At 42.1% G+C, this 24,854-nt stretch overlaps 1 protein-coding gene across 2 annotated transcripts in view; it reads left to right on the forward strand.

The window, feature by feature from the left end:
• The first annotated feature begins 1,877 nt into the window (after window positions 1–1,877).
• Window positions 1,878–24,854, forward strand: part of LOC308293165 (epidermal growth factor receptor substrate 15-like 1) — a 55,833-nt gene continuing 32,856 nt past the window's right edge. For both annotated transcript variants that reach the window (XM_080735599.1, XM_080735600.1), the window contains exons 1-16: window positions 1,878–1,925; window positions 3,722–3,766; window positions 4,377–4,466; window positions 6,603–6,650; window positions 8,282–8,377; window positions 8,772–8,840; window positions 10,130–10,255; window positions 10,462–10,521; window positions 10,943–11,194; window positions 12,057–12,214; window positions 13,139–13,295; window positions 13,460–13,522; window positions 16,567–16,652; window positions 18,679–18,751; window positions 19,164–19,325; window positions 20,953–21,150. In XM_080735599.1, the coding sequence (XP_080591725.1) occupies window positions 1,899–1,925; window positions 3,722–3,766; window positions 4,377–4,466; window positions 6,603–6,650; window positions 8,282–8,377; window positions 8,772–8,840; window positions 10,130–10,255; window positions 10,462–10,521; window positions 10,943–11,194; window positions 12,057–12,214; window positions 13,139–13,295; window positions 13,460–13,522; window positions 16,567–16,652; window positions 18,679–18,751; window positions 19,164–19,325; window positions 20,953–21,150 (1,710 nt within the window). In that variant the 5' untranslated portion in view covers window positions 1,878–1,898. The remainder of the gene's footprint in view (window positions 1,926–3,721; window positions 3,767–4,376; window positions 4,467–6,602; window positions 6,651–8,281; window positions 8,378–8,771; window positions 8,841–10,129; window positions 10,256–10,461; window positions 10,522–10,942; window positions 11,195–12,056; window positions 12,215–13,138; window positions 13,296–13,459; window positions 13,523–16,566; window positions 16,653–18,678; window positions 18,752–19,163; window positions 19,326–20,952; window positions 21,151–24,854) is intronic.

Here is a 24,854-nt window from a genome sequence, read left to right on the forward strand (position 1 = left end):
ATGATATACAAGGAGGAGAAAAGACTTTCAGTAAATCTGTTAGCAAACCAGTTGCTAACAGATTTACTGAAAGTCTTTTTTCCTCCTTTCTTTGTTATTATTATAACGATTTCTTCAGCTAAAAACTTTCAGACAATCTCAGTTCACTTTGTCTTATTGTCCCAGGCCCTCTATGCATTTTGACACTTAAGAGTGAACCTTTCTATTATGCCTTAAATACTTAAGCCCTATTCTTCTTCTTTTATATATTTTTGGGGGCTTTTCTGCCTTTATTGATAGTATTACAGTGACAACAGGAAACAGTGAGAGAGAGAGATGGGGAGTGACACGAAGCAAAGGTCGCGGGGAACGGGATTCGAACCCGCGACACACTGTCAGGCTGCATTAGAGCCGAAATGCGCCTGTATCTGCCTGGACCGCTAGGCCAGCGTGCACCCCCTTCTTTTTTTTTTACATTTTCAATATAACTGATTGTCATTGCGATGTGTCATGCTGTGAGCTTCTAAACCTGCTATTTCTGAGAAAGAATTGAGCCGTTTTGAAGATGTGTGCATATAATGACATCCAAAACAGGGCCACCAGGGTGAAAGTGCTATGCTTTGTTACACAACTGTGTCATTAGCCTAAAATAAGTGAATAATTGATCAAAGGGATTAAAAAAAAGAAATCTCTTGGAAATCTGTTATTTTCAGCAAGTAACATTGTCATGCGACAAAGCATAAACGTGTTATGGGATGTTACACAACATGAAAAGGTTTCATTTTAAAAGAAGAGTAATATTTTACAATGTGTTCTATATTGTAATTGTGCATATAGAGGAGTGCCATTGCCGATCATATTCATTAGACCTTTGCATACGTTAATCATAGGTTGTTAATACAGTTGAAAGCTGTTAAAGGGAAGTGCTTAAAAGCCAAAAAAGAAATGTCAGCACTCATGCTTTCTTCTATTTCAACTGGAGATGACTGGAAATGTTGTATTATATACTGTACATGGGTGATCTTGCTTTCGGAAAACTAGGCTGTTTATTGTGTGAAGATGCCATTTTTGATCTGTAAGGGTCTGTTGGTTGCATGAGTTTGTCTTCTTGGGTTATCTGTAGCATGGCTGTGGGAACGGAATGCTAAAACCACAGTTGTGGTGTTACTTTATTTTAATTTATTATTGGTTGTTACTACTTTTGTTGATATTTTTGGTTTCTTCTTGTTTTTCGTTTACATGACGAGTAAAATATGAAGCATAGCTGTTTTGCTGAATATAGTTGTGAGAAGATCTTGTTTCAGCATTGTATAAAATAAATGGCTTGTCACAGTCTTTATTTTATCAGATCACATTGTTGCATTCTTTAATAATGGAAGTAAATAGCCTGATCTGTTTATTACTGCGGTGAGATAGACAAGATGAGCAGTGATGGAAGAACGTTTGACATGTTTTATATAAGTAAAAGTATCAATACTGCAATGTAGATATATAAGTAAAGTCCTGTAAATGTACTTGAGTAGCCTGATTTCAGACTTCCTGAGGCAGTCCACTAAGTGAGGGGGCGGGTCTATGAGCTGGAGCAAGGCTAGTACTTGGGTAAAGTACAAAAGTATCGTCATCAAAATAACAATAATAATATACGTCTTAAAGTACCAAAAGTACATGTACTCATTGTTGTGCAGAATGTCCTTTTTCACAAATTCTAAAATAAGGGACCCATAGAAATGTGTCTGCGACCCACAAATGGGTCCCAAGTTCCCAACCCACAGTTTGGGAAACAGTGGCTACACTACAGCAGCACTAGCTGACCCAATGGTGTAGTGAGCCGCTCTGTCCACTAGAGGGGCGTTGTGTCGGTGAGAGGGTGTGTGTGTGTATGTGTGTGTGCTATGGTTGTTCCCGCAGCAACAGGGAAGATGGCAGCTCTCACATCTTTCTCCCAGGTAAAGATAGATGGGACATTTTCAATACAACAGCCAAGTTTCTGCAAAAAGGGAGGGCATGGGGGCTGACGAACTGCGTATTGACCGTGGCATTAGCCTTTAATTCAGCTGTAGACAAACGGTTGGTGTGATAAGAAATGCATGCCCGAAATCAGGCAAGGCAGACGGTCGGATCATAGAGATATAAGGGCCTTATTGCATTACCGTTAGATCATAGCGGGATGGTTAGCTTTAGCTGTAGCTAGCTGCTTATCTATCTGGAACTGCATCATGTTGTCTCTTTTTACCCTAAACAAAATCACACCGGGTTGGTTCCACAGACAGTGCACATCTTGCACTTGTTATATAACAGTTGGTACACTGTTGTTTAGCCTCTTGTTTTCACCCATCCTGCAGGCAGCCACTGAGTGAATGTGTAATACGACGTGCTGGATGGGAACTATAGCTAACGTTAGCTGCTGGAGGCAGGATGGAGATGAGTGTTTACTGTTTATGAGGCTATAATAACAATAATAATAGTGTTATTATTGTACATTCGTCAGGCAGTGCCAGTCAGTCAGCCTACCGCCCCTAAACTAGTGTATGCTTGGATCTCGGATGAATGATGCTGTTTTGATTTGACTGAATGGCTTGTCCCATTCAGCAGACTGCACATACAGTATGACTGGCAAACATCAATACACGTGATAGTAACGCTATATAGTCACTGGCTTCATCATAACTACTGTATAACATGGCATCATCTGGTATGGACCTTTTTCTAAGGTTACCCTCCTATTGACGAGGCTATTCTTAGTTTGGAGAGCATGTTATGCAGCGCAGCCCGTGTTGATTTCATTGCACCAAGGTGGCATGTAAGAAGATAGCCCTTAGGAAGGATGGATTCTATTTTTATTATGCATCCATATAAACGTATCTATTTGTCTGCCTAAATCTTGAATGTCTGCCTGTGCTTCCAGTTGCATTATTGGAAATACAAGCTGAATGGGTGACAAGCTGACATTTGACTTGATGCATGGGGATTGTTTCAGGCACTGGAGCTTTTGAGTAGCCAGCCTATATATTCTGCCTCTCTCTAGCTGGGAAATTGGACACTTAAAAAAGGTGGACAACATGTGTTATACCAAATCAACCTGTTCCATCTTCATGAAGGTTCATAGGGTTGACAGGTAATCAGAAGTATCTGTACTAGGGGAGTTGTGGGTCAAGAAAGATGTATCTGTGGGTTACAGGAATCCAAATTGACCCATAAGTCTGTATAAATGGAACCAAATGAACCCTAAAGAGTCCATTTGGTTACATTTATTTTGTACACTGTCAGAGTTAAGGGGATACCTTGAAATGTGAAAGTTTGAGAAACACTGATGTATGGCTGTCACGATTATGACATTTTACATGACGATTGATTGTCACTCAAATAATTGCGATTAACGATTTAATTGTGTTTTTGTCGTTGATAATTACATTTCTGTTTGACTTTTAGGCTTTGAAGTTGCACATGGCAGATATGACACATAACCTCAATATACAAAGAAATTACTGACATATTTGACAACTTTCTACTTAAAAAATTACATTGATCGCGACGCGTTGTAAGCTTGTAGATATGCTATTTTCACTATTTCTGAAAATGTTTGTCAATGTATGAACATTTTTCAACATTCACGATTATGACGATTATGACAAAATATTCGCGATTATGTCAAATCATTGCGATTAGACGATTAGGTAATAATTGTGACAGCCCTACACTGATGTATGGCATAAACTCTTATAACACCCCGTCTCTCCCCTAGTTGTTGTCAAGTGGGAACCCTGTATATGAACACCTTTACAGACAGGTAAGATAACTATGGCTATGGTTTAGGCTGTAGTGTTTCAAAAGTAAGCATTTCCAAATTAGGTATATTAACCTTACCTTATGCCATATAGGGCTGTCACGATATTACATTTTACATGACGATTAATTGTCACTCAAATAATTGGCGATTAACGATTTAATTGTGTTTTTGTCGTTGATACCGTAATTACATTTCTGTTTGGCTTTTAGGCTTTGAAGTTGCATATGGCAGATATGACACATAACCTAAACACACAAATAAATTACTGACATATTTGACAACTTACTACTTAAAAATTAACATTGATAGTGGACATAGCCGATCTACAAGCTCACAACGCGTCGCATCTGACGCGTTGTGAGCTTGTAGATCTGCTATTTCCACTATTTCTGACATTTTTCAACATTCACGATTATGACGATTATGACAAAATAATTGCGATAATGTCAAATAATCACGATTAGACGATTATGTAATAATTGTGACAGCCCTAATGCCATAACTTGTTTTACGAGGAGAGTTCAGATCATGAAAAATAATCAGTTGATATCACACAGTATAGTTTGGACTGTGATTGTGTGTGTTGTGTCTGTGTGCGTGTCCTCCCAAGGTGGATCCTGGGAACACAGGGAGAGTAGGGCCGACAGAAGCTGCCTTGTTTTTAAAGAAATCTGGTCTCCCTGACATCACATTGGGAAAGGTGAGTAGTAGTACTCTCTGTATAGATCCATTTAAGGTAACACTTGCTATGCATCCCATGTCTATAACGTGTTACTTAGCGTTTCTTGTATGTCCAAAAAGTTTTGTAGGCCTATTTATCATTTAAAAAATAGTGCCTATCAAAACTAGTGAAAATATCTGCTTTGCGAGGCGTTGTGAAGAATTTATTAGAAGTTTGCAATAGAAAAAAGTACAGTTTCATGACAGTACAAATCACTGGTACAAGGTCAACTAAAAGGAGATCCTAGAAAGCGGAGGCTTATTTCCACAGGAACCACACGTATCTCATATAACATTGAAAGACAGACGTATAGAACAGTACTTTATCTAGGATAATATCAGTTTCAAAAGCATAACATCAAATACAAATGCAGAAAAGAAAAAAAAAAGGGGGGGGGCATGGGTAGCCTCGTAAACCAGTCTCCCTTCCTGCCTTCATTCGAATGCGAGCAGATTCGAACTGAAGATGGGAGGAGTCAGTTTACTAGGCTAGGGCATGGGGGGCTTAGTCTATTTACAAGTCACGGGTAGCAGCTGTCTGAAGGTGACTTTTCATACCAATTTTGAAGGAGGCTAGGGATTTGCTCTCCTTTAAGGCTTGTGGAAGGGCGTTCCACATGTATGATCAGCTATTTGCTTGTAGACCAGCTATTTTCACTAGTTTTGTGCGACAGTCTTGCATGATGGCTTCACTTTACAAAAAAACATACAAATTTGAAACTTGGAGATACAAGGGTTCTGCCCGACAATGACGTTATAAATACATTATAATCTACTTATAACACTGTATAATTATAGTTATAAAAACTCAAATACTCATATTGATTTATAACAATAATCACAACACATTATATAGCATTTCGTAATGACTTATGTGGCTTATAAGCAGATTATAATGCATTTTAAGTATGATTATAACACATCATAGACATGGGATGTATAGCAAGTGTTTATTCTGTGCTGAATGAGGCCTGCCTAACTAGTTCTACTAATCAGGAGATCACATAGAATCCAGAAGCGAGATGCTACCCACACACTTCAGTCAGTCACAATATTACATTTAATGTTCTTAGCTTTCAGTAATGGTCAGTGATGGTAATGGTCTGTTGATGGGCTTATGAAGTCCATGTACAGTAAATGAATGAATATTGACCAAATGGGAAATGGTGCACTAAGTAGGTCCAGTACCAAAGGAGTAATATCAATTCCCATTCAGACACACACACACGCACGCACGCACGCACGCACGCACGCACGCACGCACGCACACACACACACACACACACACACACACACACACACACACACACACACACACACACACACACACACACGCGCGCACACAGGATCACAATCTCTTACCATGTCTGCCTGGAAAAGATGACATCATGAATGCTTTGCTTGCCTCTGTATTATTAATGTAAAGTAAACTAGTCCATAATCCATATATCCAGGGATGTACGCACTCAAACAAATGTGCAGACTTGAGACTTGGGGTTGCAACTGAACTGGCTCTACAAATCCCATAGCCTGTGCCAAAAATGCTAATAAAAGAATTGCTTCAATCATTAAATGATATTGACAAGAATTCAGATCAATAAACCAACCCACTGGAGAGGAATGCATGAGAATAGCCACATAACCATATAAAAGTCCCTGTTTGGTCATTATGCCAGTGTAGCACACTGAGTGCACCTGTGGGTTGTTGCTGACACAATGCTCTTTCACTTAGTGCACTGATATTCTTTTTAGGTTGGTTCTTAAAGATACATAGGGTTAGGGTTCCTTCCGCCATCACTAGTTGCAGTGGAGTTTATGTGGCATGGTTTGAAGTTGTTTGAGTCCAACATTAGTATAATTTAGACAAAGTCAAATATTATCATATTCGAATTTCGAAATAAACATGACTAAACTGAAAAGTAAACATCAGGTTTCATTTTCTCGTTAACATGAGATTTAAATTGGCAGGCAATCCCTGGATTCCACCTATGCACTGTTTCTTTGTTTATTCACAGAATCACCAGGTAGCCAGTCATGTTTTGACTTGGTACGTTTAGTTGCCTTGAGACTGACATTGTCAGCTGCTACTGATGTCATTGCATTTGTGTCTTTTCAGATCTGGGATTTGGCCGACCCAGATGGCAAAGGCTACTTGGACAAACAGGTAGAGATCAGAATGTTGACAATCCATATACCTTTTGATAACTTTGGGAAGATGCACTCCATAGTAGTCATAAGGCTGTAGTTATTTCGTTTTAAATCACTTTTTGGTTAGGTTTATTTGCATCAGTATTGTTCTGCTATATCAGTGTGGTAGTTAACATCAAACCTAGCATCTGCAGTGCTCGGGTGGTGAAGTCCCTGTCCACCACCACGGAGGTTGTGTGTTGGAATCAGAGCACACGAGCGGAGTGGAGCGATGACAAAAGCCGCTCCGCGCTCCAGAGGGCTCTTGTCCCACTCGCTCGTCGCTCTGGTCGGCCACCGGGCCGCTCCGCTCCCCGCCGCTCAACTTGATTTTCGCATCTCTCGCTCCGCGCTCGCTCCATGCTCCGCTCAGGGCCGCCAATCAGAGTCAAAAAATAAGTTTGCTACCATGTCCGAAACACTTTCTCCTTTGCCAGTGTGTTCCCAACACAAATAGCTGTGCTAACGTGAGCCTCGGCTTTGATGGAGACTTGGAGAGCTTTCCACTCGACACTGTTTTGTTGGAAACATGCGGTGCGCGGCCCCAACAGGATCGGCTCGGAGCGGAGGAGGGTCGGCGCTCAGACCCATTATAAAAGTCGCTCGCTCACGCTCAACTAAAAAACGGCTCGCTCCGCTCCCCGCACCGCTCGCGTTCCACTCCGCTCGTATGCTCTGGTTGGAATCCACCGTGGTGCATCTATGCAAACACAATTTGCCCGTGGGCGGGCACCTGTCAGCGGGGAGTGTTGGACTTCAGTTCCTCCCTCCCATTCCATCCATGAATCCATACATTTGGTGTAACACTGACCTGGCTTCCCACGGTCATGAAATTCCTGGAAATATTTTGAAATTAGAAAAATATTTTTCCAGTACTGGAAAAGTTTTGGAATTTATTAAGGGTCCTGGAAGGTCCTGGAAAAATAGCTATGCATTGTCTTTGGTTATTGATTTTGTTAATACCTCTGAAATGACAAATTAAACATGGGCCAAATTGTCAAATATTAGAGGCAGAAATTTGCGAGGCGTTGTGAGCATGTAGATCTGCTATTTTCACAATAGAACCGTGTTATACAAAATGTAATGCCTCAACTCTTGTTAGGGTGGGGGGGTTCCCAGTTAAAATATGATTATTTCGCGGGTCACGGCCTGAAAAGGTTGAGAACCACTCGCATACACTACCTGCTTTTGGGCATTGCGCATAGGAGTAAGCGACCTGTTATTGAGCTGAATTATTGTTGTATAGTCCTGGAAATTGGGTTAAATATTCTGGAAAAGTTTTGGAAATGAATTGGTAAAACTGTGTGGGAACCCTGCACTGACTCACATGGGTCTGTGGCGCGTCGCTGATTGGCTGTGGCTTTCACAGGCTTTTCACAGGCTTTTTCAGTCAGCTGCTTTTCAGCGCGACCTGACAGTCGCTTCTCGGCCTTAGGGCGTCTACCTTGTAATATGTGCAAGCACGACACGAGTTTCAGTGAGGGCGAACATTGTTGTGTTGACTCTGTGCTCTGGATTAGAGCGTTTGCCAAATGCCTAAATTGTAAATTATTGTGTGCACGAAACAATTGTTTTGAGTGAGAGGGAATGTGTTTACTGTGTTCCTAGGGTTTTTATGTAGCTCTGAGGCTGGTGGCGTGTGCTCAGAGTGGACAAGAAGTCAGTCTATCCAGTATCAACCTCGCTGTACCTCCGCCCAAGTTTGTGAGTATAATCTATCCTGCGGGACCAATCCAGAATATTACTGTACTGTACATTTGGAAATGTCTACAATGTGAAATGTCTGTAATATATTTACACAGAATATTCCCGTGTTTGACATATGCATGGGGAAGAAGGAAATACTGACTTTTACTTAAAAGACCTATAGTCAACTTTTTCTTGAAAAACGGAGGCTAAAATAAAAATAATGTTTCGAAATTTTTAAGCTTCATATGTGTTTCTATTAAAAAATTATCACAAAAGTGTAAAATAATGATAAAATAATCGGCCAGTCACCTGGGGAGGGAGACGAATCCCTTGTCCTTCATGCATTGAACTGACAGCCATATTGTAGTCGATTGACCGACTTACTGGTTTGGATTGTTTTGTTTTGTAGAAGGACACCAGCAGCCCTACTCTAAGCAGTAAAGCTTCTGCCCCCACTGAGCCCCACTGGGCTGTTAGGGTGAGTCACTCTGTACACTCAAGTAGGATACCACTCAATTTAAAGATGCATGTGTTCTGGGAATGTCCAGTTAATGTGTGTCAGCAAATCCATTATATCTTGATCATGTCACCGGTGGAGGTTAGACTTAGAGTTTGCCATCTTTTCTTTTCTGTTTTCTTCACAATTATTGATTAGAATGCATTTTGGTTTTCCACTTGATCTTGGAACTTGATACGCACTTGAATAAACTCCCAATTACTCTGATGTATTAATAAATCGTATTCATATTTGGTTGCCAATATATTTGAAGCCTTTTTACTTCCATAACCGCAATATTCAGACTTGTTCCATTTCAGGCCAGTCCTGAACTAATTAGGGATTTCAAAACTTTGATCCCGTTTTCCTGCACAAGTGCTGACATTTTCAGGGGATACATTGAATCTTGACCATCAGGTCAAAATTCATGTCAAATCCTGACACTATCTAAATGTCTCAATAGAACAGGGAGATCAAATCTATTTGATCTTGGGGTTAACTTGGGGTAAAACACGCCAAGTTATACTGTATTTTCATACCCTACCATACAGATTGCACAACATTACATTTTATTCATAGTAGTGCTGATTTTATGTTTTTGTTTGCACATCTCAAGCTGGCAATTTGACATAAAATCTAAAGATAAGCAAGGCCACTCTAGGCTGATGATAATTCATGTTCAGTTAGGAGCCTCATTGTCACAATTACAGATTAGCGCTTAAAGTAGGGTTGTAACGATACATTTTAACAGCGATACGCATCACGATACATGGTTAACGATACGATACATGGACGATATTGGTTCATTCATGACGATACGATTTGATTCAATTATTTAAAATTGATATAGTAACTATTTTAGCAAAGAAATAACATCTGTGTGAAACGTGTAAAAAATCTATTATTATGGAAGTAAACACTGTGATTATCTAGCAAACACATGGACATTATATTTCAACACATATGGACAAACCCTCCTTGACATGAACCCAGAGATTACACACATTTATCGATAGACCAAGAGTAGCTATATGGAATGGAAAGGTAATTAGACCCCTCTTTTTCATTTTCCCTCTTAAAATTGCCAAATACAAGGCACAAATACTTAGTTTCCATACAATCAATTATTTGCATTGCAACGATTTGATACCGTTTACTGCATTTTAAAACGATATGATACTATACAAACAATTAAAATCGATTTTTCAATTCAGTTACTATATCGTTACACCCCTAGCTTAAAGGTTACTTTTTGTTGTTGTTCATCATAGCCTGAAGAGAAGAGTAAATTTGATGGGATATTTGAAAGCCTGGTCCCTGTCAACGGACTGCTATCAGGAGACAAGGTCAAGCCAGTGCTGATCAACTCCAAGCTACCTCTAGACGTCCTTGGAAAGGTATGGTTTCAATGCATAAAATGTGGGTCACTGTTTTGTCCTAGAGTCTCACTATAACCCAAAGGTGTGCAAGAAATCATTATTATTATTATTTCTCCATTGACTAGTGCCGTTACACGAGGAGCATATTTAAAATGATCAATTTCTATTGTGACTTTTTACATGATTTTATCCACATAGAAATATGTTAATTTTGCCTCTTGAAGGTCTGGGACCTCAGTGACATAGATAAAGATGGCCATCTGGACAGAGATGAGTTTGCAGTGGTGAGTTTAATTAAAAGATTCCTTGACATTTATAGCTTAAAATTTATTTTCACAATAGTTTTCTAAATGTATTTTCACAATAGTTTAGTCCCGCTAAACTATTGCCCTGCCGGCATAGTGATTTAATACTAGGCTTCTGTGGGCTTATGTCTATGAGCTAGCTTCACTATATTGCAATGGCATTGCAATATAGCAGGAGTTCTCATTAGCATGTGTCAGAATGTCAATGCGAGATTTGGATATATATAATCTGAACCTCTTAAGGGTACAATCTGAAGAGCTGTGGGTTTTTAAATAGGCTGCGTCAGTTTGATTTAAAGTCACTCATTATTTTCTCCACATTATCATGTATGAGATGTATACGAGCCTTTTTAGGTATGCAGAGTAAATGTTAGCTCTAAGTGGAGACTCTTCCCCTCAGGCCATGCACCTGGTCTACCGGGCTCTGGAAAAGGAACCCGTTCCTGCCCTCCTCCCCTCCTCCCTCATCCCTCCATCCAAGAGGAAGAAGAGTCTGGGGTCAGTGGCGCCGGGCACGGCGCCTGGCCTCCCCGCTAGCCCCCCACCACCCAAAGACTCCCTGCGCTCCACGCCCTCTCACGGCTCCATGAACTCCCTCAACAGCACGGGCAGCCTGTCACCAAAACACACACTGTCACACAAGTCTGCACAGGTATACACACACACATGAACAACAAACAGCACAACAGTTGTGTGGTCTTTTTTGTGTGGTCTTTTTTTTTTCTCAGAGGAGGGCTGTGGGCAGGTCAGAAACCCATCATCTTGTGACATCATCGATTGCCAATCCAGCTTATAGAAACTGCAGGATTTCTATTCCATTGTTCTCGCGATAATAAAAATCTAAATATTTTTTAAAAAAAATATTGATTACATTTTTTTTTTTGGAAAATGATGATGTCACAAGACGATGGATTCTGAACTTCCCACAGCTCTCCAAGGAGACTTAGAAAAAAATTGATATTTTAGTGATATTTTATCATGAACATTAGTGAGGACCTATTATATGAAGACAGGTTGAAAAGTGGTGAACTACTCCTTTAAGCTATTGATTTTTTTTTTTTTAAGTTGTGAAAATGTCGTGCAGATCTTTGAATTATGTATGTTTTAAGCAAACATTTGTAACTAAAATGTTGCTTCTGGGGGGGTCCCTGGAACTAAATATTTTGAGATGGGGGTCCGTGGACAAATACAAGTCATTTTGGGGAGCAACACTGACATAGAAGGATTTGAAATGTTCGATTCGATTTTAAAAGAAATAGCAGATCTACAAGCTCGCACCGCGCTGTGACCTTGTATATCTGCTATTTTTCAATAGTTAAAGCACAAGATAATGCATAATAATGCGTTCCCAGTCTAAATGGGTTAAACCCCCTCCTCCCCCTATGAAGAACATTCATGGGGGGCCCGCAGTGAATCCTTGTACCCAGGGCTCAGAATTTGGAGCGACACCCCTGGGTCTTTCTCCCATACAACAACTCTTCTCTTTCTTTTTCTCTCTATGTCTCTTCTCTTAGCATTCAGTCAACTGGGTGGTCCCAGTGTCAGAACGCGGGCGATACGATGACATATTCTTGAAGACGGACGCCGACCTGGATGGCTTTGTCAGCGGACAGGAAGTGAAGGACATCTTCTTGCACTCTGGACTTCCACAGAACCTCCTTGCACACATATGGTATGGATTCCTCTCCGTAGACTCTTATCCCTTGATTCTGACATCCAAATAGGCATACTGTAATCATCATGGCTTATTGTTTTGTTCCTTCTCATAAATCACCATGTGAGATGTTGACAATCCACTATAAGCTGTGACCAGCACTTGGTTTGCACTAACAGATTTTGGACAGACAGACCAACTGACAGAGGGGCTAAAGGCCAATCCCTGCTCCTTACGACATCTGGGGGAAAAAGTCTGGTTTGGACAGGCTTGCCGAGCTAGTTTGGACAGTCGGGATATCTCAGGGTGCATGACTTCTGAGGAAACTGCCCATCAGAAGTTCTGAATGACATCGATTTTATGTAACTGTCGGAAGGAACATATATTGTGCTTTAGTACTGTGTCATAATGTCACAGCTACAAAAGCATAGGAAAATACAAATATTATAATATTAATATTTTCTTCTGCAACAAAGTATCTTTCTGTACATCCGCTGTTGTGGATTTAGAGCCTCCTCCTTGGCATTTGAGGACATTTCTGTGTAATCACCTGTTGTCGCTGACCATTACCCCCGTTGTTTGTGCAAAAATATTACAGCATGATAGCACACACATAGCCTCAAATGCCAAACGCCTTATTATTCAACGAGGCAAACTGTTATCAGGAGGTCTAATTAATTGGCTGATGTGCAATGTCATATTCGACAAAATGGCACTGGCTAGAAGGCAGGTTTATTAATATCAATATCATCCCATACGATAGACTGCCTGGCTAGTGGAACATTATTAGTATTATGAAACGTGACATGAGTGCATCTGTTTTGTGCATGAGTGGTCATAATTAGAAGCCATTGCCACAAGCTGAACGAAACCACAGGCCACGTGCACACATTACCTGTCAGTGCTATGACTGTCACTATGTGTGTCTCTGTCAACCCCCAGGGCGCTGGCAGACACCAGGCAGATAGGGAAGCTCACACGGGAGCAGTTTGCCCTGGCCATGCACTTCATCCAGCAGAAAGTCAGTAAAGGCATCGACCCTCCACAGACCCTCACTGCTGACATGATCCCCCCTTCAGAGAGAGGCACTCCTGTGCCGGTGGGTCACACGCACGCACGCGCACACACGCACACACACACACACACACACACACAATATACACTCCATTGACTTGTATGCATAAAAACGAATGCTTACGCATGCAGATCATATTTGTTTTATATGTATCTTATAACTGTATGTGCGTGTGCTTGCATTTTCAGTGTTTGTCTGGCTATATGACTCCCGTGGGATCAGAAATGGCTGCTCTGTCTGAGATGAGACGGGTAAGCGAACACATCCTCCACATTTTGCTTCTTTACTTCTTCCAGCTTTTTATCAGATTTGAATATGTGTAAGCAGTAAATGAGCTCCTCCAGCTGCAAACCAAATGATGCTCAATTCTGCAGCTGACTCGACCTGCCACACACGCAGTTAGTCAGTCTACTCCAGGGGCGTCACAAGGGGGGGGGGGGGTGGGACTGAGTTACTAGGGCCCAAGGTGGAGGGACCCTAATTATATTATACTTTAGCTATTGAAAAATAGCAGATATACAAGTTCACAGCGCGGCAACGAGTGCCATGCTGCAAGCTTGTAGATCTGCTATTTTTGAAAAGTCGTGAATATGTGTGCAAGTCTTTGAATATATGTATTTTTTAAGCGAGCATTTGTAACTAAAATTTTGCTTCTGGGGGGTCCCTGGAAATAAATATTTTGAGATGGGGGTCCGTTGCCAAATACATATCATTTTGGGGGTCCGACTCCTTCACATGAAAAGGTTTCAGCAAAAAACCTTAGAAGGATTTGAAATATTCAAAGACAAATTTTCACAATTTTTCAAAAATAGCAGATCTACAAGCTCGCAGTGAGCTTGTATATCTGCTATTTTTCAATAGTTAACCCATTCAGGCCGGGTACACATTTTAGTGTATGGGAGGGGCTTACAGTACATGTACAGTATGTAGCAAAATATTTGTTTTTGTAGGCTAATTTCTGATTTAGGCCTAACTATAGGTTAGGCCTAAATGGGTTAAAGCACAAAATAATGCGTTCCCAGTCTAAATGGGTTAAACCCCCTCCCCCTATGAAGAACATTCATGGGGGGCCCGCAATGAATCCTTGTACACAGGGCCCAAAATTTGGTGTGACACCCCTGGTCTACTCTACTACAGTATATGAATAATGTTTTATAATGAATTGTGGGAGAGGGTGGCAACCGTGGCATGAATACTCAGGAGAGGGTGGCAACCGTGGCATGAATACTCAATGCTTTGTGACTGGCTGTAAAGTGTCACATATTATTTGAAGGTCTCTAAACCTATAAAAGGCCTAAATGCTTTCCACGGCTTTGGGACATTGAGTTTACATTCACTGCACACTGTTTTTCCTCTCTTATCCGAACTCTTGCTGCTGCTGATGTGTCTGCCCCACAACCCAACTCTCTCTGTCTCTGCTTTCTCAGGCTATAATGTTCAAGCTGTGGGTAGGTAACCTCGCCTACCAGGCTTTCTGGGAGAAAGCCTGGTGTTCGTTCACAACAGACCGTTTGGTTTCCGCCTAAATCGCGGAAACCACTAGAAGAAGCGGCGTTGCTTTGATTTGTTTCCCCCCGTTTGTTTCCCCAATCCCTTTTAAAATGCTGGAGTAGCCTAGTATAGTCTTGCCAGTCGCTACCAGTTGGATTAAAAGATGCACATACCAAACGATTTTTTCGAAAGCAAAACTACACCTCATCAAGGTGTTTATTAGGTCGGCCCTAAAAGTATGTCCTTGGGTGCAGGGGAATATTTTGGGTTAAAACTGAATCCGGTTGATAGTTCCGGCCAAAGTGTAGTCCGTCTAGGACTAGGCCTACAACATGACGTAAAGTGGTTTCCTCTCCCGACCGGATCAAACCTCGAAAAGTGAAGTGATCCCAGACTAGTGGGTAGGTAACATGGAGCCAAGTTAACTTAAGGCACAAATGCTTTCAGTGGCTGGTTAGGCAGGCAGATGAGTAGAAAGCATTTGTGAGAGTTTCTCTCTTTTTGGCCCAGTGCAGTGCAGTGGTCTGTTCTCGGTAATATCACTTTGTAACCTTGTTTTGAAGAGTGTGGTACGAATAAAGTTTGTTATGGTTACTATAGCATAACCTCCACCTCTTCACTTCTACTAAAGGGAATGTTCTATTGATGAGCAGAAAATAGCAGATACTGCATAGAAGCTCACAACGCCTCGCGTCATGACGTGTTGTGAGCTTCTATATCTGTTATTTTATTTGTCAAATACTTTTCATTCACAAATCATTTAACATTCATTGAATATTTTCGGCTGCCCAAAATAGGGATGCCAGGTTGAAAGTGGTTGACAAATGTAGTGGTCACACATACATCACTTACTGTATGTATACTGCCTTGACCAAATTAACAAGTAAACATGATAAAAACAAACAAACAAAAAATCTTGCTTGTGCGTGGTGTGAAAGCACCTTTAGAGGGCTAGTTAATAATCAATAGGACAGGCCTCTAAAACCCCTGAAGCGCTGCCTTTCCTGATGATGTCAGTGATGGTGACTGACCCAGCCCTCAGTCCTATGTGGTGCTCCTCTTTTTGACTGCTGGTTTCTCTCCTCTCCGTCCTTCACATTCTCTCCTCCTCCTCCTCCTCCTCCTCCTCCTCCTCCTCCTCCTCCTCCTCCTCCTCCTCCTCCTCCTCCTCCTCCTCCTCCTCCTCCTCCTCCTCCTCCTCCTCCTCCTCCTCCTCTCTCTCTAAATCAGGCCAAGCTTTGCTTGATTTAGTTTGGCTTTGGTAGTGTGATTCTTGTTCCTAATGACTTAATCAAATCAGATTCACTCTGCTCTCTCTCTCTCTCTCTCCCCGCCTCTACCTGTTGCTTTCCATCCGTCCTGTTACTCTTGCTTTGTCTCCCTGCCCCTCTCTCTTTTATCTCTTTCTCTCTCTCCCTTTACCTCCTTCCTTTCTTTTTCACCCTTTTATATCTTTATCCCTTCCACTCCGTCCTTTCTTCTCTCTTTCACCCTTTTATATCTTTCTCAACCTCCCTTTTCTCCCTATTCTCTCTTTTTCTCTATCCCTTTCCTTCCTTCCTTCCTTCCTTCCTTCCTTCCTTCCTTCCTTCCTTCCTTCCGTCCTTTCTTCCTTCTTCCTTCCTTCTGTCCTTCCTTCCTTCCTTCCTTCCTTCCTTCCTCCCCCACCCCCCTCTCTCTCTCTCTCTCTCTCTCTCTCTCTCTCTCTCTCTCTCTCTCTCTCTCTCTCTCTCTCTCTCTCTCTATGTCTCTCTCTCTCTCTCTCTCTCTCTCTCTCTCTCTCTCTCTACGTCTCTCTCTACAGGACAGCTCCAGTTCCGTGGGGTCAGGGGAGTTTACAGGCATCAAGGAGCTGGAGGACATCAGCCAGGAGATTGCTCAGCTCCAGAGGTAAGGGACTCCATCGCTCACACTGACGACGTCCCGGTAGCGACGCCGCCGCAGTGACACGACAGCACTCATTTTTCACAGCTGTAGTCCTGAATGTTTTCAATTAGTTCTGTCAGACAGATAGAGAAAGAGAAGCATGTACAGCAAGGATCTTAAAGTCAAGGTCTCATCCTTCTTATTCAGGGCGTCTCCTTCCGTGCACAACGTAATTGTTGATGGTCGGATGTCAAAGCTTCTTGGGTAAAACTTGCGCTTCCACATGACCATTGAAAGGAAAAGTTTGAACCCCAAGCTGTCATGCAAAGTTCTTTCATTTCTTTGTGTGTGGCTTCTGAATGACTTCCAATAGTGTGCTTTCCTTTGCCCTCGAGATTTACGTATTTTAATTATTCATCGAGAATCTCACCATGAAAGCTGTTCATGACCATGTAATAATAGAAGGCAAGAAAATCAACAAGCACTGCAATAATGTGAGGCATGGAGGAGTTTTGATCATGATTACATCAGGTGTACTAGGCCCCCTTCTTTTTCCCTCTGCACCAAATATATTGTTTTGCTGAATGTTTTTGCCTATTATGACATGCCTAGAATAGGGACCCTAGGGTTCAAGTTGTAGGCTGAGGGTCCATGAGAGCGTTTTAGAATGACTGCTGCATAGATCAATGTACATTGTATGTACAATATAGCATAACACCTCAGTCTTCACGATTGAGGTTGATTTTAACCACTTGAAACCTAGCTCTCTTGAAACCTGTTACCTCTTGGGGTAACATTCGCTAACAATAGCCAAGCTACAAGCTCACAACGTGTCGCGATGCGTTGTGAGCTTGTAGACAGACTATTTTCAGCCAGGAGATTTGGTGTAGAGGGAGAAAAGAGCATATCAAGAGTCAATTCAGGTCACATTTAGTATGTACAGTATAGAGGGTTTAAGTTCTTTAATAGTGGAAGCAAGAAGGTCTTACTGCTGTTACGTAAACCCACCTGACCTGTCATAGCAAGAGCAAGTGTCAGTGTACAACGCAGTAGTTCTATCCTCAGCTGTACCCTCAATCCTAACCCCAAGCTAACCAGCACCCTACCGTACTGTATGGCTATGTGGCTAGCCTTGGTTAGATCTTCCTTAGATATCCTTGTGTCTAGAGCTTAGATTGTTGGTTTAGAAGAATATAAGCAAGTGATAAAATGCACACTTACAATGGGAAATGTAAAACAAAACAAAAAACAGATGTTATTACATTGATCTCAGCTTTATTTTATTTGGCTTTTTCCTTTATTTTACCCCATCTATACATCCATTCATCTGTCTATCTATTTCTTTATTCATCCATCCATCCAGTCTTCCTTTAATGTGTGTATTTTATCAATTTTTTGTTTGTTCACCACTTACTCTCCATGCTGCGACAGCACTCTTGCATTTACCCAGTGGAATACTCTCAGGTAACCAGACCAGCTGCTGAAGGCGTCTGGGCTGGCACTCTGTCAAACATACACTCATACAGCCATGTGTCCAGTTCACTTCACACTAGTTCACAGTACAGTCACACAGTTGCTTTAGGCCATTGGGTCTCAGATTCTTTCATTTCAAGGACTGTAAGGGTCCATTTGGGTCCCTGGATCCCACTTATAGAACACCGGGGCAGTCAGTGCCAAGCAGCCATTAATCCTGCCAAAATGCGTCTTAGCCAGAATGCAATCAGGCACTTGCAATATACCATTATATTGCAAAAGACAGCAGCAATATAATATTGACAAATTATATTGTCATCGAAGGTTTGATGGAGTTCCAGTCCAGTGATTTGTTGTTCGGCTGTGTTGATGTGCGTGCAACCTCTCTGTGTATGTGTTAGTGTTAATGGCCTTGTGTGTTACCACGTGTGTGCGCGTGCGTGTGTGTGCGCGTGCATGCGTGTGTGTGCGTGTGTGTGTGTGTGCGTGTGTGTGTGTGTGCGTGTGTGCGTGTGTGCGTGTGTGTGTGTGTGTGTGTGTGTGTGTGTGTGTGTGCATGCATGTGCGTTTGTTATAGGGAGAAGTATACCTTGGAGCAGGACATCAGAGAGACTGAAGAGGCCATCAGAAGTAAGACTGTAGAGGTTCAGGTGAGAGCAGCTTTTATTTGTATATATAAAAAATAATTATTCAAAAACTCTGAAAATGTCATTCTTTCATAATTTCCCAGTATATACTGTATGTGTGTATGTATATATAGTGTATATCGTCACTGTCAGGCAGAAACCTTGTATCTCCAAGTTTCAAATTGTGTATGTTTTTTGGTAAATTAAAGCCCTATTTCATCATACAAAAGGGTAGCACAAAAGTAGTGAAAATTGCAGATCTACAACGGCTCGCATCCCGAGGCGTTGTATTTTAAATCGTTTTTAAAATAATAATAAAAAAGGAAGGTTTTGGACATACAAGGTTTCCACCCGACAACAATGATATATTCCTGTGTGTGTGTGTGTGTGTGTGTGTGTGTGTGTGTGTGTGTGTGTGTGCGTGTGTGCGCGCTAGGAGATGCAGAACGACCTGGACAGAGAGACAGCCAGCCTGCAGGAACTGGAGGCCCAGAAACAAGACGCCCAGGACCGCCTGGAAGAAATGGACCAGCAGAAACACAAGCTAGAGGACATGCTGAACGAAGTCAGGATAAAGTGTCAGGAGGAGTCTCAAATGGTGAGAGAGAGAGAGAGGAAGGTGGAAACAGAGGTATAGGGAGGAGATAAGGAGAAGAGCATTGGAGGTTGGGGAGGTAGGGAGAAAGGGACGGATGAGAAGGATTTAGACAGCGGGAGATTTGGACATGGAAGAGCAGGAGGCAAGTGGAGGGATTGCTCGAGGGAGACGCGTGACATTTTTAAATTATTAGAGGGGTGGAAGAACGGAGGAAAGCAGGAAGAAATGGTGGGTGGATGGGAGAGGTGGAACATTGGAGAAAGTGGGAATCAAATGTCAAGAGGCGTCTCAAATGTTGGTGAGGGAGAAAGAGAGAGGGAACCTAAGTAAGGAAAGAACAATGAAATGAGAGGAGGGAATGTAAAAGGCGAACCAGCGGGGAAAAGAAAGAAGTAACCGAATGTCGGATGAAGTGTTGATTAAATAATTATCAGAGACGAGTGTCAGGTGGAAGGATGGGAGAAAGAGGGGAAGTAAGTCACAAGTCAGGGTGTCGAGGTATGCGGTTGATGTCATTGGTGTCAATTCACCCTTTGTTAGCCTTCTGGTTGGTCCCTGACTGACCAACCAGTAGGCTATATCTGCCTTGTCCCGCCCTGGAAATTAGAGTTGAACACACAGAATAACAATACGAACAACTGAATTAAAATGGTAGTGGATGGAGTGTCCCACCGAGTGTCCCACCAAGACACAGCAACCAATGAGTGTGAAGAGGGGTGGGACAACGGGCGGGACTTGACAAAGGGTCAATTCTGAGGGTCCTTTTTTTTTTTTTTTTAACAATATGTTTATTTTTATTTTACATTCAAAACAATATATACATCACAATAAAAGCAAAAAATAAACAAACAAAAAAACCCCACAAAAACAAAACCCCAAAGAATACAAAATAATCATAACACAAAGAGCACGTACATCACATCAACATCTAGCAGGCCAGACAAATGAATGAACGTAGAGGGAAAACAAAACAAAGAAAGAAACAGTCACCCCACTTCTGGTTCCTCCATCAGATAGGAAAGGTAATTTCCCTTGACATACTGGATAAAACTTCCCCATATTTTCTCAAATAGCTCTTGTTTGTTTTTGAGAGTGTAAGTAATTCTTTCTAAAGGAAGGCATAAAGACAGTTCCTTAAACCACTGAGCGATGCTAGGTTTCCCTGTCTTTTTCCATGAAAGGGCGATAACCCTTTTGGCTTGTAGGAACCCAAGGTCCAAAAGTTTTATCTCGCAATTTTTTATCTTATGGCCAATCGGGTAAAGGCCTAATAAGAAGAGTTTTGGGTCTAGCTCAATATTAATAAGTAGTATCCGTTGTAACTCCTTTCTAACCTCCTCCCAAAACTCCTTTATTTTGGGACATGTCCACAAACAATGGAACAGAGTGCCTTTATCATCGTTACATCTGATACAGGTGTCTGGGGTATTAGGATCAAATTTGTTTATTTTTTCTAATTCTGAGGGTCCTTGACATGAAAATGTTTGAGAACCACTGATATTTAGTAACATAGGTTTTTTTTCCAGAAGACATTCATAGAATCGGCCTCGGGTCTTAATGAGTCAAATGATGCATCTCTGACTCGCTCTCCCTTCTTCTCTGTCTTCTCCTGTCTCCGTCCGTCCAGATCTCGTCCCTGCAGAGCCAGATCCACTCCCAGGAGACGGACCTGCTGAGCCAGGAGGAGGAGCTGTGCCGGGCCAAGGCTGACCTGGGCCGCCTGCAGCAGGAGGAGAACCAGCTGGAGCAGAGCCTGGCCGCCGGCAAGATCCAACTGGAGACCATCATCAAGTCCCTGAAGGCCACGCAGGACGAGATCAACCAGGTACCAACACTCAGCTGGCCTCAACGTTAGGGATGGGACCATATGAAAATGTCATATCACCATTATTGTGACAAAAGAAATCGCGGTTTATAATATTATCGCAATAATCAAAATCCATCATCCTGGGGCTGAACATTTGCCAAAATCTACAAGCTCAAAATCTACAAGCTCATAACGCGTCGTGAGCCAGTGGTGGAAAAAGTAAGATCCAACTTACTTTTTCCTAATTGTAGGGGGAGTAAAAGTTTAATATTTGCATCTGAGATGTAGTGGAGTAGAAGTAAAAGTAGAGAAAATTGGAAATACTCAAAATTGTAGTGCCGATCCCAAACAAGTTCGGCTTTTTTTCAATACAATACAATATATTTTTTGCTATTTTACTTACCCTGAGCTGCTTGTAGAGACGTGGGTGGTCCTGGCTCGTCCTACGCTTTCCAACGAGCCATTCTACGTGGTCCGACGATTTATTCCATTGAAAATGGCCAGATGCCAAGTTTAGAGCCCCCCAATTTTTACTCAATCTATGCTGTCGGCGGCGCGACGTATTCCGGGGTGCTGATCCCGAACAATATCGGCTTTTTTAATAAAATGAATTAAATAATCGGAGGCCTCACCGAAGCCTGGCACAAAATTTTCATCCAGGCCGCCGACCGCGATCTGTTTACACCGGCCCGCGAGAGGGTAACGCCGCCGAATCGCGCCGCCGAATCCAATACATTCTCACATCTTTGGAGCCCATTTTCTCTGAACTGTGTTCTTATGGAAGCGGAAACGTTTTTTTTTACGGCTAAATCGCCGAAAATCGGGCTTCTAAAATGAGTGATAGCCTATTGCTATCTTGTAGCTCTCTTCATCCGGGTAATTTTCATGACACGCACCAACGTGAACGCGCGTCACTGCTACGTGGGTCCCTGTATGTTACAGCGGTGGTCTATGAGAGAGACTCTGGCACTCTGGCGCCCTCTTGTGGCCTTGGCACAGTATGAGTTAAGTGCAGTACTTGAATAAATGTACTTGGTTACTTTACACTGTGGTGGAAAAACTCACAAAGGACAAGACAACACTTTGTTCAAAGAATAGAGGAACTCAAAACAAGTTAAAAGTATCAAACAAAGAAGGTTTTAATTCCAACTGTCAGTGCATGAAAATGACAAAGCCAATTTGAAGCAGGGTGCAACAGCTTATTATACTCTTCCACAGGTAAGGGAAACATTGGGAGAGGAAGGGAGTCTCGGACAGCATTGACAGATTTTCCGCGGTCGAGAAGGTTCACGTGGATACCAGGATGTGAAATGATTATATTTAAATGATTATGTTACGCTATGTGACCCTGAGACAGAGCTGCCCATGTGTGGGTGGCAGGGAGGATAGGTAAGGAAGGCATAGATACACAGTGGCTCTTTGTCTTAGTCTGTTGAGAAAGAGATAAGATTTTAATGAGCTTTACAGGAAAGAAGATGTTTTTCTGTTTTTAGAGAAAACTCATATTGACCTGTGAGAGGAAGGACAAATCAGGCCATTTTCGTGGCCTTGCTAAAGCAACATGTCTAATGTGTGAGTCATAGGGCTGTAGCTGAACCCTTATATCATTTTATATTGATAGGTATGGTCTATATGTGTATATGCATAACACTCAAGATTATATTTTGCCTCCCACTGCTAAAAACACATACATGAAAGTTAAGTTAATATCCGAAATGACCTCAGTGCAGTGTATGTTTAATCTACAGATAACAGCCAGGTGAAAGGCAGTGGTGGAAAAAGTACTCAGATGTTTTACTTGAGTAAAATTATCAATACTGCAATATAGAAATACTCTGTTACAAGTAAAAGTCTGGAATTCAAAATGTACTTGAGTAAAAGTCAAAATATACTAACAATATATCTACAAGCATCGCGAAGCGTTGTGTTATATCTGCAAAGTAACTAGTAACTAAAGTTTTCAAAATAATTGTAGTGGAGTAAAAGTACAATATTTGCCTCTGAGATGTAGTGGAGTAGAAGTAAAAGTACTGAAAACTGGAACTAATCAAGCAAAGTACAAATACCTCAAAACTGTACTTAACTACAGTACTTAAGTAAAGTAAATACTTAGTTACTGTACTTACTTACGTACTTAGGCCCCATGAGGTTATGGTTTACAGTGATGCATGAGCTCACAAGGAAGTAGTTCTCTGCCAGTAGAGAGGCCAGATCATCCTTATACCCATACTGTAGATAGGGGAGAGACAAGCGCAAGAAGTAACATTTCTGGCAAAATAAGAACAGTACTTATGACTGGAAACCAGCGGTTTTGCCCCATGAATGCAAGTGGGCCCAGCAAAGTTTGTAAGCAAGAAACTCCTCCATGTGCCTAGCTGGATATAATGAGCTTTCACACCAGCACAAACAAATGGGACTTTCTGAAATGAAATGTCCAAGTATGAATGTCACCTTAAAGTGACCAGCAGAGGGAGCCCATGTACCACATTTTGTAGTTGAGTGCTCAGTGTAGGCGCTGGCACACATCATTGAGATTCTATATACCTTTACTGTAGTTTTATATGTCCTATCCTCCATCCCTACCTCTCCCACCTCCAGTAATATTTTCATCCCTTTTTACATCCCATATCAAGCTAGAAACAGACTATAACTCAGCCTGTGTGTGCGTGCGCGTGCCTGCGTGTGTGCGTTTGTTACAGGTCACATTCGTTTGGCGTCAGCATCTGTTTTTATTTCCCTCCTTGCGGCCAGAGTTATCTCACACACCGCTGCACTTGTCACCACCTTTTCCCACAGTTCACACACACACACACACACACGCGCACACACACACACGCGCACACGCGCGCACACACACACACACACACACACACACACACACACACACACACACACACACACACACACACCCACACACACACACACGCTTATTAAGTATGACATGTGCATGACGTAGCCTCCTCTCTCCTCCCCAAATGCAATTATGTTGAAGCGTGATAGAATAAATCATATTCACCTGCTTCCTGAGGAGTGACCATATACATCTATACACACACACACACACACACACACACACACACACACACACACACACACACACACACATGTTTGTATTAGGCCGCATTCACACACATGCGTGAGACATCTTCTCCGTATCGTCTGAGAATGAGGGGGGGAGGGGAAGTCCAATGCATTGTCAATGGAAGGTTGTTTGGTTTTTTGTCGTTGCCATGTCTCTTGCTGTCTTTTGGCCAAGAGACACAGCAACGACAAAACACCAAACAACCTTCCATTGACAATGCATTGGAACTTCCCCTCCCCCCTCACTGTGTGTAGCGCGCCTTACAATTACGCTATTTTCTACCGTAAGCCTAAAGCTGGAAATATCCGATCTACAAACTCACAGTGATCTTTTTGGTGTGCAACACCAGCGCACAACCCCTAACCCCTAAACCACACCTCTAAAAGTCTTAATCTAACCCTAGCCCCAACCTGAATCTTTAACTAATTGTAAGTCTAACTTCCACATTCTCTCTTCTTTTTGAGCGGTGGTCACACCGTCTCCATAGCGTGGCCGTGTGTGTATCCGTCCGTCTATGTATGTGGGTCCGTATGTAGCCTAAGTACCCCTGGTGACCAGAGAGGTGCTGTTGAGTCTAGTCTGCCCTGAGCATCAACTGCAATACCAGTGGTGGCCTGAGTGACATGGATGGATGGATGGC

The sequence above is a fragment of the Nannobrachium achirus genome (assembly GCF_963921795.1).
Source record: "Nannobrachium achirus genome assembly, chromosome: 1".
In the NCBI taxonomy this organism is placed as follows: domain Eukaryota; kingdom Metazoa; phylum Chordata; class Actinopteri; order Myctophiformes; family Myctophidae; genus Nannobrachium; species Nannobrachium achirus.